The 15,871-nt window shown below is 42.2% G+C and overlaps 1 protein-coding gene across 3 annotated transcripts in view; it reads left to right on the top strand.

Moving 5' to 3' along the window:
• The window catches only part of golga1 (golgin A1), an 89,875-nt gene that overhangs the window by 35,987 nt on the left and 38,017 nt on the right, over nucleotides 1-15,871 (top strand). For all 3 annotated transcript variants that reach the window (XM_063073389.1, XM_063073390.1, XM_063073388.1), the window contains 7 exons: nucleotides 7,776-7,901; nucleotides 8,119-8,214; nucleotides 8,318-8,413; nucleotides 9,491-9,586; nucleotides 9,729-9,881; nucleotides 10,108-10,203; nucleotides 14,197-14,286. In XM_063073389.1, coding sequence (XP_062929459.1) covers nucleotides 7,776-7,901; nucleotides 8,119-8,214; nucleotides 8,318-8,413; nucleotides 9,491-9,586; nucleotides 9,729-9,881; nucleotides 10,108-10,203; nucleotides 14,197-14,286 — 753 coding nt within the window. The remainder of the gene's footprint in view (nucleotides 1-7,775; nucleotides 7,902-8,118; nucleotides 8,215-8,317; nucleotides 8,414-9,490; nucleotides 9,587-9,728; nucleotides 9,882-10,107; nucleotides 10,204-14,196; nucleotides 14,287-15,871) is intronic.

The following is a 15,871-nucleotide window of genomic DNA, read 5'->3' as shown; positions in this document are numbered from 1 at the left end:
ACAAATTCATTTCCCAAAACATGCTGGCATTTTGGGAAACAGTTTTTTTTTAGAACATAGGAATCTACAGCATATTACTGGCCCTTCAGCCCACAATGTTGTGCCAACTGTGTACCCTACTCTAGAAACTGTCCAGAATTTCCCCACCGCATAGCCCTCTATTTTTCTAAGCTCAATGTACCTATCTAAGAGTCTCTTAAAAGACACCTTTACCACCGTTGCTGGCAGTGCATTCCATGCACCCACCACTCCCTGTGTGAAACACCTCTCTAGAACCCCCCCACCCCCGTACCTACTTCCAAGCACCTTAAAACTATATTCAGCACTGGGAAAAAGCCTCTGGCTATCCGCATGATCAATGCCTCTGAACACCTCTATCAGGTCACCTCTCATCCAATGTCGCTCCAAGGAGAAAAGGCCAAGTTCACTCAACCTATTCTCATAAGATATGCTCCCAATCCGGGCAACATCCTTGTAAATCTCCTCTGCACCCTTTCTGTAGTTTCCGCATCCTTCCTGTAGTGAGGTTTCCAGAGCTGAGCACAGTACTCCGAGTGGGTCTGACCAGGGTCTTATACAGCTGTAACATTACCTCTCGGCTCTTGAACTCATTACCGCAGTTGATGAATGCCAACATATCATATGCCTTCTTAACAACACTGTAAACCTGCGCAGCAACTTTGAGTGTCCTATGGACATGGATCCCAAGATCTCGCTGATCCTTCACACTGCCAAGAGCCTTACCATTATTTTTACATTCTGTCTTCAAATTTGACTGACCAAAACAAACTGCTTCACACTTAACAGTTGAACCCAGTTCTGCATCCTGTCAATGTCTCACTGTAACTTCTGACAACCCTCCAGACTATCCACAACACCCCTAACTTTTGTGTCATCAGCAAACTTACTAACACACCCTTCCACGTCCTCATCCAAGTCATTTATAAAAATCACAAAGAGGTGGGTCCCAGAACCTATTTAATACCACTGGTCACTGGCCTCTATGCAGAATACAAACCATCTACAACCACCCTTTGCCTTCTGTGGGCAAGCCAATTCTAAATCTACAAAGCAAGGTCTCTTTGGATTCCATGCCTCCTTACTTTCTGAATGAGCCTTACATGGGGCACCTTATCAAATGCCTTACTGAAATCCATATACACTAAATCCACTGCTCTACCTTTGTCAATGTGTTTTGTTACATCATCAAAGAATTCTATCATGCTGGTAAGGCATAACCTGCCCTTGACAAAACCGTGCTGACTACCCCTAATCAGATTATGTCTCTGCAAATGCTCATAAATCCTGTCTCTCAGGATATTCTCCAACAACTTGCCCACTACTGAAGTAAGATTCACTGGTCTATAATTTCCTGGGTTACCTCTGCTCCCTTTCTTGAACAAGGGAACAATATTTGCAACTCACCAATCTTCTGGTACTTCTTCTGAACCTATTGATGATGCAAAGATCATCACCAAAGGTTCAGCAATCTCCTCCCTCGTTTCCCATAGTAGTCTGGGGTATATCTCTTCCGGTCCCAATGACTTATCTAACAATGCTTTTCAAAAGCTTCAGCATGTCCTCTTTCTTAATGTCTATACACTCAAGCGTTTCAGTCCGCTGTAAGTCATCCCACAATTGCCAAGGTCCTTTTCCCTGGTGAATATTGAAGCAAAGTATTCATTAAGTACCTCTGCTACCTCCTCCGATTCCATGCACACGTTTCCACTATCGCACCTGATTGGTTCTATTCTCACATGGCTCATCCTCTTGCTCTTCACATACTTGTAGAATGCCTTGGAGTTTTCCTTAATCCTGTTCGCCAAGGCCTTCTCATGGCTTCTTCTAGCTCTCCTAATTTCATTCTTAAGCTCCTTCCTGGCAACCTTGAAGTTTTCTGGAGCTCTAACAGTACCTAGTTTCTTGAACCTTTCATAAGCTTTTCTTTTCTTCTTTACTAATTTTCTACATCCTTTGTTCTTTTACCCTACCATCCCTTCCCTGCCTCAATGGAACATACCTAGGCAGAACGCCACGCAAATATTCCCTGAACATTTGCCACGTTTCTGCCATGCGTTTCCCTGAGAACATCTGCTCCCAAGTATCTGCCTAATAGCATCAATTTCTCCTTACCCCAGTTAAGTGTTTTCCCAATCTGTGGGCTCCTATCCCTCTCCAGTGCTATGGTAAAGGAGATAGAGTTGTGAACACTATCTCCAAGATGCTCTCCCACTGAGAGATCTGACACGTGACCAGGTTCATTTCCCAATACCAGATCAGGTACAGCCTCTCCTCTAGTTGATTTATCTGCATAATGTATCGGGAAGCCTTCCTGAACACACCTAACAAACTCCACCCCATCTGAACCCCTTGCTCTATGGAGATGCCAGTTAATATTAGGAAAGTTAAAATCAGCCATCACAACAGCCCTATTATTGCAACATTCCAGAATCTGCCTCCCTATCTGCTCCTTGATGTCTCTATTACTATCGTGGGGGGGAGGTGTTTCTATAAAAACTCCCGGTAGACTTATTGCCCCCTTCCTGATTCTGACGTCCACCCACACTGAATCAGTAGACAATCCTTCAGGACTTCCTCCTTTTCTGCAGACATGATACTATCCTTGATTAGCAATATCATGCTCCCACCTCTTTTGACTCCTTTCCTGACCTTTTTGAAACACCTAAAGCCCAGCACACTCAGCAGCCATTCCTGCCTCTGAGACATCCAAGTTTCTGTAATGGCCATAACATCATAGTTCCACGTATTAATCCACGCTGTAAATTCATCCGCCTTGATACTCCTTGCAGTTAAATAGACACATCTCAGCTATATAGGACCCTGGTCAGAACCCACTTGGAGTACTTTGCTCAGTTCTGGTTGCCTCACGACAGGAAGGATGTGGAAACCATAGAAAAGGTGCAGAGGAGATTTACAAGGATGTTGCCTGGACTGGGGAGCATGCCTTATGAAAACAGGTTGAGTGAACTTGGCCTTTTCTCCTTGGAGCGACGGAGGATGAGAGGTGACCTGATAGAGGTGTATAAGATGATGAGAGGCATTAATCATGTGGATAGTCAGAGGTTTTTTCCCAGGGCTGAAATGGTTGCCACAAGAGGACACAGGTTTAAGGTGCTGGGAAGTAGGTACAGAGGAGATGCCAGGGGTAAGTTTTTTACTCAAGAGTGGTGAGCGCATGGAATGGGCTGCCGGCGACAGTGGTGGAGGCAGATACGACAGGGTCTTTTAAGAGACTTTTGGATAGGTACATGGAGCTTAGAAAAATAGAGGGCTATGGGTAAGCCTAGTAATTTCTAAGGTAGAGACATGTTCGGCACAACTTTGTGGGCCAAAGGGCCTGTATTGTGCTGTAGGTTTTCTGTGTTTCTATCTCAAACCATCTGGCTGAGTGCTTCTTTTCTCTATCATCTACCTATCCTTCCTCACAAATTCCCTAGACACTGTCTCTACTTGTGCACCAACTGGTCCATCCTCTGCCTCTTCACTTCGGTTCCCACCCCCTGCAAATGTAGTTTAACCCCCACCCCCACCAATAGCATTAGCAAACCTCCCCCCCCAGGATATTGGTTCCCCTCCAGTTCAGGTGCAACCCATCCCACTGGTACAGGTTACCCCCTCCCCAGAAAGGGTTCCAATGATCCAAGAATTTGAAACCCTGCCCCTGCACAATCTCTTCAGCCACTCATTCGTCTGTGATATCTTCCCGTTCTGATCTAGCTCTTGGCACTGGGAATAATCTGGAGATTAACACCTTGGATGTCCTGCTTTTTAGCCTTCTTCCTAACTCCCTAAACTTACTGCGCAGGACCTCTACCCTTCTTCTGCCTATGTCATTGGTACCAATATGTGCCACGACCTCTGGCTGCTCACCCTTCCCTTTAAGGATATTCTGCAACCGCTCAGAGACATCCTCGACCCTAGCATGCAGGAAGCAATACACTATCCTGGCGTCTCTTTTGCTACCACAAAATTTCCTTTCTGACCCCTAACTATCGAGTCCCCTATGACTATTACTCTGCCTGAATTTACCCTACCCTTCTAAGGCTCAGAGCCGACCACAGTGCTATTGGCCTAGCTGCTGCTGCATTGCCCAGATTGGTCATTACCCTCATCACTATCCAAAGGGGGTATATCTGTTGCTGAGAAGAATAACCACGGGGGGACCCTGCACTGACTACTTTCTCCCTTTACCTCTCTCGATGTTCACCACCCCACTCCTTGAATTCCACACTCTGGGTGTAACCACCTGCTCAAAAGTCTTATCTATCAGTTGCTCTGATCCTTAGTTCATCTAACTCCAGCTCCAGCTCCTTAATGCGATCTTTCATGAGCTGGAGTCGGCTGCACTTCCTGCTGGTGTAGTCATCAGGGAGACCATCAGGATTCATTAATCCCCACATTCTACAGGAGGAGCATTCCACTGCCATATCAGCCATCCTGCCTGCACTGTGCAATGGACAACCAAGACCGAATCAGCAATAACGAAAGGAAGAATCTACCCTTCTTACCTGTTTCTTTGGCCTCAGCCTCTTTTTGACAAAGCCTCTTGAGTCAAAGCCTCTAAGTTCCTGCTCTGACTCTAGCCCCCACTCCGACGATGGCCGCTCCAATGATGGCCACTCCACTAGACCCTGTCTCTCTTTTATAGTTTAAAAAAATAAAAAAAACCCCTGGGCAAGGAGAAAGAACTCTCTGTGTTTGGATGGTGATCCGCCTGCTTTATGCTGCTGTCAATGCCTCTGACACTTCCCATGCCTGTGCCCTAGCTACTGTTTTTAACCAAAAAAACGCACTATGTTTGGTGGTGCTTTGCCTGCCTTTCGCTGCTGCCGATTCTCTGGATCAGTTAATTATATTCAGAGAGGTTGCTGAGCCTTGCATACTTACATAGTGAGCCCACTAAAGAACGTCCTGTCGTCATTTCCTTTCATTCCTTTTGTTTAGTTAGAGTAGCAATCAGGCAATTGAAATGTTTCAGATGATCAGTATAAAACAAAAAATTTCTTTTTCTCTCTGCAGATGCTGCCTGACCCATTGAATATTTCCATCATATTCTGTTTTTATTTCAGATTTCCATTAGTTTTTTGCATTTTGAAATATTTCTGATTTGTACAAATAGATTTGGGAGCAGGGTGCCTTTTGGAATAAGTTATTTCGTTTCTCCGAGCTGAGCTTAATAGTGGGTGCAGTGTAGTGAGTGCTAAAGACAGTATTATCATCATCATCATCATCATTATGTGCTGTGTCATATGACGTGGGCACACATGGTCTCCATGACCATGATTGTTCTTGGCAAGTTTTTTTCTACAGAAGTAGTTTGCCATTGCCTTCCTCTGGGCAGTGACTTTACAAGACAGGGACATAGTCATAGTCATACTTTATTAATCCCGGGGGAAATTGGTTTTCGTTACAGTTGCTCCATAAATAATAAATAGTAATAGAACCATAAATAGTAATATGTAAATTATGCCAGTAAATTATGAAATAAGTCCAGGACCAGCCTATTGGCTCAGGGTGTCTGACCCTCCAAGGGAGGAGTTGTAAAGTTTGATGGCCACAGGCAGGAATGACTTCCTATGATGCTCAGTGCTGCATCTCGGTGGAATGAGTCTCTGGCTGAATGTACTCCTGTGCCCACCCAGTACATTATGTAGTGGATGGGAGACATTGACCAAGATGGCATGCAACTTAGACAGCATCCTCTTTTTAGACACCACCGTCAGAGAGTCCAGTTCCATCCCACAACATCACTGGCCTTACGAATGAGTTTGTTGATTCTGTTGGTGTCTGCCACCCTCAACCTGCTGCCCCAGCACACAACAGCAAACATGATAGCACTGGCCACCACAGACTCGTAGAACATCCTCAGCATCGTCCGGCAGATGTTAAAAGACCTCAGTCTCCTCAGGAAATAGAGACGGCTCTGACCCTTCTTGTAGACAGCCTCAGTGTTCTTTGACCAGTCCAGTTTATTGTCAATTCGTATCCCCAGGTATTTGTAATCCTCCACCATGTCCACACTGACCCCCTGGATGGAAACAGGGGTCGCCGGTACCTTAGCTCTCCTCAGGTCTACCACCAGCTCCTTAGTCTTTTTCACATTAAGCTGCAGATAATTCTGCTCACACCATGTGACAACGTTTCCTACCGTAGCCCTGTACTCAGCCTCATCTCCCTTGCTGATGCATCCAACTATGGCAGAGTCATCAGAAAACTTCTGAAGATGACAAGACTCTGTGCAGTAGTTGAAGTCCGAGGTGTAAATGGTGAAGAGAAAGGGAGACAAGACAGTCCCCTGTGGAGCCCCAGTGCTGCTGATCACTTTGTCGGGCACACAGTGTTGCAAGCACACGTACTGTGGTCTGCCAGTCAGGTAATCAAGAATCCATGATACCAGGGAAGCATCCACCTGCATTATCAATACTCTTCAGAGATTGTCTGCCTGATGTCAGTGGTTGCATAACCAGGACTTGTGATATGCACCAGCTGCTCATACGACCATCCACTACCTGCTCCCATGGTTTCACGTGTGTCTGATCAGGTACTGCACCCTGCCCAGGGGTGAGCTGCAGGCTAGCGAAGTGATGGAGTAACTTACACCTCTTTTGGTAGAGACGTAGCTCCACCCCGCCGCCTGTAAAGACTGTGTAGAAGCATTGAAACATACATTGGGAGTTTTAAACCTCCTTTTCTCTGAAAACTGCAGGTTTAAGTCTAGCTTTTGGCGGCTAGCAAAATGACAGTGAGTTGATGAGAGCCTTCTGATATATTTACATATTTGGCTGTTGACTCTGAAGTTTTGTGAGGCACAGTGTGTTGATACAGGATTTGCCTGACATCTGTATAGTTGATGTTGTGATTTTAAAAAGCTCCTTGCCAGATCAAATGCTCTTTTTGTGTATCCTTTCCGGGAGAAACAAAATAACAATTAACTTGAAAATATTTTGTTAGTTCTGTCTCCTGCCCCACAGATTTGCAGGTGACTTGTGTCAGTTTTCTCTATGAGGGATTTTTTTTTTACACACTCAAGCAGAGTGAAATCAGGCAGTTTGGTGGGATGTATGATAGCAGAGGGAAATTGTATTCTTTGTTCACTGTATTACTGAAATCCAGTTGGATTGGAGGCCAAGTGATCTTCAGTATTTAAATGATGCACGTCTTTCTTTTGCTGAACTGGCTGTTCAGTTATTTGTCATACTTTGCTTACAACTAAAATTTCCTCAAAGTCCTGTTATAAATTCCCTATTTATAACATATTTGAGATAAGTTAACACCATCTCCTGGAAGTTGTTCTCCAAGCCTTCTGACTTGGAGATATAACATCATATCTCTACTGTCATTGGGTTTCTCTCCCTAACTGCAGTGGTTTAAGAAGACAGCCCTTCCCAAGGGCAATTAAATTCTGACCCAGCTTGCGAAGCACACATCCCTTGAATGAGTTAAAAAACACTATGTAATTATCATTCGTAAACACGAGGAAATCTGCAGATGCTGGAAATTCAAGCAACACACATCAAAGTTGCTGGTGAATGCAGCAGGCCAGGCAGCATCTCTAGGAAGAGGTACAAAAGGTCACTGATGAAGGGTCTCGGCCCGAAATGTCAACTGTACCTCTTCCTAGAGATACTGCCTGGCCTGCTGCGTTCACCAGCAACTTTGATGTGTGTTGCATGTAATTATCATTTTATGTATTTCAGTAATGTTAACTCATCCTTAGTTAACCATATTGTACCTGTGTTGTTCTCTGGAAATAGGCATCCGTAGAGGCCGGGGAGAAGGAGAAAACTATTGAGCATCTACAGACAAAAGTACATTCCCTGGAAAAAAGGATAGAGGGAAATTACTCTGATGATGAGCATGTACAAGAGCTGCTTAAAGAGGTATTATTCTCATAATAGCACTATTTAAGTGATTCGAGTCTTCCTGTTGCTTGTTTGACCTGCTTTCAATGAGTTGTCATGCTATGCGTATATCTATAATCTTTCTTATTCAGCTTTTGAATGTTTTGGTTTGGTTCTTTATTTCACACAGTAGGTGTCTATAAGATTGGATTTGAAATTGTGATTCCATTACTTTGTTAATCTTTACACTCTGTAGAAATCCTACCTGGAGCAGGTACTGGAGGAAAGTCGACATCATTTGTTGGAAGCTAAGACTAACCATGCTGAGGTTGTGGGAACGTTTGAAAGACAGGTATCCACTGCACTGTAAAATCTAATTTTCTCCACTGATTTCTTAATACAAAAGAATTGTTTATGCTCTCTTTATATTTAATGATTTCCCCAATTTATTTTAGATAGTTAAATTAAAGAATGAATTAGCTGAAATACAGGCTGTGATGAAGGAAAAGGAGGCCGATATGCAAAACTTCAAAGACAAAAGCACAACTCAGGTAATTTCTGCTAACTATTCTGTTACAAGATTAATTACTTGTAAATTGGCTTTGATTTTCAATATAGTCTGAAATTCTGTCGTATATCTTAGCAACATCTGATGAACGGAATACAGCTGAACTAAATAACTTGACGCTATCACAATGTTGGAAATGATAAATTACAGAAACTAAATGTAACCAGACATTGTCTTCTGTAACACAAGAAGGCTTTCTGCTTTCAAGACATCACTTCAGTCTGGCGCACATAAAACCTTAAGATTTAGGAGCTGCAATAGGCCATTGAGTCTGCTTCACCATTCTCCAGCCTTCCTGTAACCCTTAGCCTGTTTACCAATCTAGAACCTATCAATATCTGCCTGAAGTGCACCCAGTAACTTGGCCTCTACTTCCCTCTGCAGTGACGAATTCTACAGATTCACCATCTTCTGGCTGGAGGAAGTGACCTTTGGATCTTACACTCTCCTCTTCGTGTCAATTATAATTTCTGCCATAATACTGCCATTTCTGTGTGGGCACGTGGCTAAGTGGTTAAGGCATTGGACTAGTGACCCGAAGGTCGTGAGTTCGAGCCCCAGCTGAGGGGTGTGTCCTTTTTTTTATATAATTTTTATTGAATTTTCAAAAAGAATACATGAAAAGATAAAATCTACCCACCCTCCCTCCCCTTAACCCTCCCCCCCTATATATATAGTCCTACCTAAAAGAAAGAAAGAGAAAAAAAAAAGAGCCGCCTGGGTATTGGAAGGTTTCCACATGCTCCATGGGATTCAAAATAAATTTGATAAAATTATTCGTTATTTTCCCCAGGGGTGTGTCCTTGAGCGAGGCATTTAATCACACATTGCTCTGCAACGACACTGGTGCCAAGCTGTATGGGTCCTAATGCCCTTCCCTTGGACAGCATTGGTGTCGTGGAGAAGGGAGACTTGCAGCATGGGCAACTGCTGGTCTTCCATACAACCTTGCCCAGGCCTGCGCCCTGGAGAGTGAAGACTTTCCAGGCACAGATCCACGGTCTCGCAAGACTAACGGATGCCTTTTACTGCCATTTCTAACAATGCAATTACTTTCCAGGTCAATGAACTGGAGCAAAGGTTGCAGTCTACCAACGAAAAGTTAGCACAAAAAGAAAGTGATGTAAACGAGAAAGAAACTCAATTTAAAAAGCTGGTGAGCAAAATGATCAAAATACAGCATGTTATGGTTACGAATCTTTGAAAATCCCACTCGTGTTTTTAAAGACTTTCAAATTTGAAGATTTATTCTTAGTGAGTTTCCTCTTAGTTTTGTTGGGTTAATTTATTTCTTGTAGCAAGAAGAGTATGAGTCTGAGAATGACAAATTACAACAACAGATCACTGCTTTAAGACATCAGCACACTGAGAAGACCAGTAGAGCAGATGCCCAAATAGCTGCCCTTGAAACAGCCCGTGAATTTGACAAAACTGCCTCTCAACACAAGATAGTAAGTATTTTACTACAGTTGTGAAATGTTAGTAAATACTCAGATAATTTAATAGTTTCATAGTTATCATTAACAAAATGATTAACTACTTGAAGTTAAATTTCCAAAGCTGGGATTCAAACTGATGGTTTCTGGATCGATGACCTATTACTCTGGTGCTAGTCTAATAAACCATTTGCAGAAATCTAACCAGAAGTGCCATTTGTTTGTCGTTATTTGTGCATAGTGCCAGCTCCAACAGGAAAATGAAGAAATAAATGACAGACTTAATGAAACTGAAAATGCTTTGAAGAGAGTTGAATGTGAACTTGAAACGTTACAGGTCTGTACCTGATTATAAGATTATATTTTAAGAGTGGTTAGTTATTTCTTAAAGAGAATATTTTCTTTCATGTCTTACTCTACAATCACTGAGAACCTGCTACTCAATATTTACTATCATCTTGCTATGATATAAAGACATTTTAAAGAAATATTAGCTTTATCTGTTATATGTACATCAAAACATACAGTGAAATGCATCATTTGCCTCAAATCAAATGAGCGAGGATTGTGCTGGTAATACACATTGCTGTGTATTATGCTGGGCAGCCCGCAAGTTTCGCCACATTTCTGGCAACAATTTATCATGCCCACAACTTGCCCTAACCCATACGTCTTTGGAACGTGGGAGGAAACCAGAGCACATGGAGGAAATCAATGTAGTAACAGGGAGAACATACAAACTCCTTACAGGAATGAACCGCAGTCGGTTATCACTGGTGGTATAATAGCATTATACTGCTGCATTACCATGTGACCCCGCAACAAAAGTTGTAACAGGGTTCAAAGTTCAGAGTAAATTTATTATCAAGCTACATTTATGTCACCATATACAACCCTGAGTATTGTTATTTTGTGAGCATACTCAGTAAATCCAAGAACCATAATAGAATCAATGAAAGATCGTACCCAACAGAGCAAGCAAACAGCCAATGTGCAAAGGACGTCGAACTGTGAAAACCCAAAAGAGAGAAAATTGTAAATAAGCAATAAGCATTTAGAAGATGAGGTGAAGAGTACTTGTAAGTGTGTCCATAGGTTATGGGAACAGATCAATAATGGGGCAAATGAAGTTACCCCCACTGGTTCAAGAGCCTGAGAGTTCCACTCTATCTGTTATCAACTTTGCACCTTCTCTTTTCTGCTCTAGTAGATTTCTCAATCCCTCCTTTTCCTTCTCCTAATTTTGACTTGATGGATTATACAGAAAGTCTCATTGAAAGGGTTTTGTATGCATGTGTGAATATATTCGGAGGTTTTTTGTACATGACGAAATATCACAGATTGCATTAGTCATGATCTTCATGCCTTTTTTCTGATTCTGTCACCATTTGTGTCTTTTCCATACACTGTTCTTCCAGAACATGAAGTGCTTTTAGTGTGTCAGCATCACCTCCTTGACACTGCCATGTATCATTCCAAATATGGGATAGAGGGAAGCTCGCACAGCAGGCTTCTCTGAACCTGTGAGGAGGGAGTTGTATAAAAAGTTTTGCTTCAATAAAGTGTCGTATTACTGTATCCACCCAACTGAAAATAAATAGTCCTCACTAATGCATAGATTAGATGGTGGAGAAAAATCTACAAAAAACAGTTCCTATTAATGAAAGTTTTATGTTTTTCATTAAAATAGTTAGAACTATGTTATTTTGTAAAACAAAGAACAAATAAACCTCAAGGAGGGAACTATCATTGGGGAAATACATCTGTGCGTTCCTTGTACACCTAATGGATTCATTAAAAAGTACAGAGTAGAAACAGGCTCTTTGGCCCATCTAGTCCATTCCAAACCATTTAAATTGCATACTCCAATCGACCTGCATTCAGGACCGTACCCCTCCATGCCCCTACCATCCATGCACCTATCCAAACTTCTCTTACAAACTGTCCTTCCAGGTGAGGCAACACTTCACTTGTGAGTCTGTCGGGGTCATCTATTGCATTCGGTGCTCCCAGTGCGGCGTCCCGTACATCGGTGAAACCCGACGCAAATTGGGGAACCGCTTCGTCGAGCACCTCCGCTCCGTCCGCCACAACAGACAGGATCTCCCGGTAGTCACCCACTTCAACTCTGCTTCCCATTCCCATTAGATATGTCCATACATGGCCTTCTCTACTGCCATGATGAGGCTAAACTCAGGTTGGAGGAGCAACACCTCATATACCGCCTAGGTAGTCTCCAGCCCCTTGGTATGAACATAGAATTCTCCAACTTCCGGTAATTCCCTCCCCCTCCTTTCCTATATCCCTATGTCACTCTGCCCCCTCCCCCAGCTGCCTACCACCTCCCTCATGGTTCCGCCTCCTTCTACTACCCATTGTGTTTTCCCCCATTCCTTCTTCACCTTTTCTGCCTGTCACCTCCCTGCTTCCCCTCCCCACCCCTTTGTCTTTCCCCTTACTGGTTTTTCACCTGGAACCTACCAGCCTTTTCCTTCTTACGTTCCCCCCACCTTCTTTATAGGGCCTCTGCCTGTTCCGTCTACAGTCCTGACGAAGGGTTCCGGCCCGAAACGTCGACTCATTGTTTCCATTGATGCTGCCCGACCTGCTGAGTTCCTCCAGCGTGTTGTGAGTGTTGCTTCTGTTAAGGGTTGAAGTTGAGCTTGCTTGCACCACTTGTTCTGGCAGCTTGTTCCACACTCTCACCATCCTCTGAGTGAAGAAGTTTCCCCTCATGTTCCCCTTAAACTTTTCACCTTTCATCCTTAACCCATGACCTCTGGTTGTAGTTCCACCCAACTTCAGTGGAAAAAGCCTGTTTGCATTTACCTTAACTATACTACTCATAATTTTGAATACCTCTGTCAAATTTCTTCTTGGTCTTCTACGTTCTAAGGAATGAAGTCCTAACCTATTCAATCTTTCCTTATAACTCAGCTTCTACAGCTGGTGACACCCTTGTATATTTTCTCTGTGCTCTTTCAATCTTGTTTACATTTTCCTTTAGGTAGGTGACCAAAACTGCACAAAATACTCCAAATTAGGCCTCACCAACGTCTTATACAACTTCAACATAACATCCCATCTTCTGTACTCAATGTATCTTCTTTTTATAGAATTAATTTAAAAATCTTGGCTTGAATTTTGTCCTCGGAGGGCCTTTCTTGCATGCCGTTACCATAGTCCCTCGTCAACTGCTATCTATTGCAGTGCAGACTCCTCTACAGGGAATCGGAGGAGTCTGTGAGCATGGGAAGAAACGGTGAGATTCTTCAACCAAACATGGAGAATCCTCTCAGACATACAGTCTTAATGAACAGGAGAAACAATTTACATATTGAAATGATGGATTGTGCAGTACCATAGCAGTTAGTGCTACTGCCTCACAACACCAGGGGCTCGGGTTCAATCCTCACTGCAGGGCCAGTCTGTATGGTGTTTGCTCTTCCCCCTGGGAGTGTATGTGCTCTGGTTTCCTTCCACAGCCCAAAGTCTTTTGTCACTACAGTACATCACCCTTTCGTGTCGGTAAGTGGCAGTAGAGTCAAAGTTGAGCCAATAGGCAAGCAAGAGAGAACAAGTTGCAGAACTTTAGGAAGGTAAAGAGGGAGGAATGTGATTGACAGGATTTGTTCTTAGTGGGAGCCAGCATGGGCCTGATGGGCTGAATGGCTTTTTTTTTGTTTTACTAAAACTAATCAAATTAAAAGTTATTTGGAATTGTGTACATGGAATGAAGATGAAAGGGATAAACAAAGTAAAAAGTAAAACTGAAATTACCTTTTTAGAACAGAGAAGAGTGCAGCACAGTACAGGCCTTTCAGTCCATGACGTCTGGTTGTAGTTCCACCCAACTTCAGTGGAAAAAGCCTGTTTACATTTACCTTATCTATACCATAGAATGAGCAAGGTCATTCTGTGCCTTCCCTCCCACATAGCCCTCCATTTTTCTTTCATCTGTGTGCCTGTTATCTGTACATTTCAGCTAAATATTTTATTTTTTCAGTTGGCTTCACATTTGACATCGGTTGGAAGTGTTTATGCCTACAATATTATAGTGGGCATACTCTTTACCCATTTATATTAAATATTTAAGCACCACTTCCTCAAAGCATGGCACGGAATACCCTCATTACCTTATCTCCACAATCTCAGCCAGCTTAAGTCATAAAGTAATTTACTTAATTGTTTAAAATCACAGAAATATTTAATAATGTTTGGCTTATGTGAATATACAGTTTTAGAGATGGTGCAAACATAATTGTATTGTAATTCTTGTGAAATTTTAATAATATAATTGTACTGCTTTAATTTCACTGCTTTAATGCAGGACAAATTAAGAATCAGTGAAACTACGAGAATTGAACTTGCTAAAGTGTTAGAAGAGGCCAGAACACAACAGGAGGAACTGCGTCGTGAGGTTTGTTCTAATAAATACTCTAATTGAGCTGAAATTGCATAGTACATGGAACTACAATTTTGGTCCTTAAAAATACAGCCTTATTATTTTAAACACAAGGAATTCTGCAGATCATAAATACGAGAAATTCTGCAGATGATGAAAATCCAAAGCAACACACACAAAATGCTGGAGGAACACAGCAAGTCAGTCAGCATCCATGGAAATGAATAAACATTGGATGTTTTGGGCCGAGACCCTTCTTCAGGGCTGGAAAAGAAGGAGGAAGATGACAGAATGAAAATGTGGAGAGAGGGGAAGGAGGATTGTAAGAAGTTATTAGATGAAGCCAGGTGGGTGGGAAAGGTATAGGGCTTGGAGAGAAAGGAATCTGATAGGAGAAGAGAGTGGACTATAGGAGGAAGGGAAGGAGAAGGGGCACTAGGGGGAGATGATAGGTAGATGAGAAGAGGTAAGAAGTCCAGAGTGAGAAATAGAAGAACAGGGGCGGGCGAGAGAATTTTTTTTCTAGGAGGAATCAATATTCAAGCCATCATAGTTGGAGGCTACCCCAAAAAGAATACAAGGTGTTGCTCCTTTAACCTGAGAGTGGTTTCATCTTGCTACAAGAGGAGGCCATGGACCATGTCAGAATGGGAATCGGAATTAAAATGTCTGGCCACCAGGAATTTATGCTTTTGGCAGATGGGGTGGAGGTGCTCGACCTGCAGATGCTGCAAGTCCAGAGTAACACACAGAAAATGCTGAAGGAACTCAGCAGGCAAAATCTAAAGAAAGGAATAAAGATTCAGCATTTCAGACCAAGACTGAGTCCTGATGAAAGGTCTCGGCCTGGAATGTTGACTCTTTGTTCCTTTCCTTAGATGCTGCCCGACTTGCTGAGTTCCTCCAGCATTTTGTATGTGTTAATAGGTAATGGAGGTTGTATAGAATTCTTTGGATAAACCTAAAAAAATAACGTGGTTTGTTTGATTCTAAAAGAGATCTGTTTTTCTATACCTTGTGAAGTAAAGTAATCAAGTTAAGGGTTATTTATTAATTTATAATATAAATATGCTATCAGGAGGGTTTGTAAAGTACGAAGAGTTAACTTGTATTTTATTAAGTTTGATCATTCTAATTTTAAAATTTGACACAACTTTACTGATTAAATTGAATTTTAAAAATTTATGGATGCCCTACTAAAATGAAATATTCCTCCAATATTTTTTGATCATCTGTTGGCACAAATGTGTCCAGTGGGCCTGGGTTTCCCTTGATTCCTTTTCCATCTGCCATGGGAAGGATTTTAGGTCGCCTTGAAAGAAAGCATATTCTGTATTTTAATTGTAGAATTACATCCTGTTTCATTTTCCATTAGAACTCAAAAAAGAAAATCTATGCACATGAACTAAACTGTAATTAATTTCAAATTTCAAGGATTGGCAGCTTTGATGTAAGCATATTAATTTTCTTTGTGGAAAAAAAAAGTAAAGAAATTAATACATTGGAATCAAATAGCCTTTGCAAGAGTGATATTTACCAAGAAATATAGAAGACAATAGGCTAGGTTGTCAGTATAGTGCAAAAGTAGTCTTTATAACAC

This window comes from Mobula hypostoma, chromosome 21 (assembly GCF_963921235.1).
Source record: "Mobula hypostoma chromosome 21, sMobHyp1.1, whole genome shotgun sequence".
In the NCBI taxonomy this organism is placed as follows: domain Eukaryota; kingdom Metazoa; phylum Chordata; class Chondrichthyes; order Myliobatiformes; family Myliobatidae; genus Mobula; species Mobula hypostoma.
This window is presented reverse-complemented; position numbering and strand designations above follow the sequence as displayed.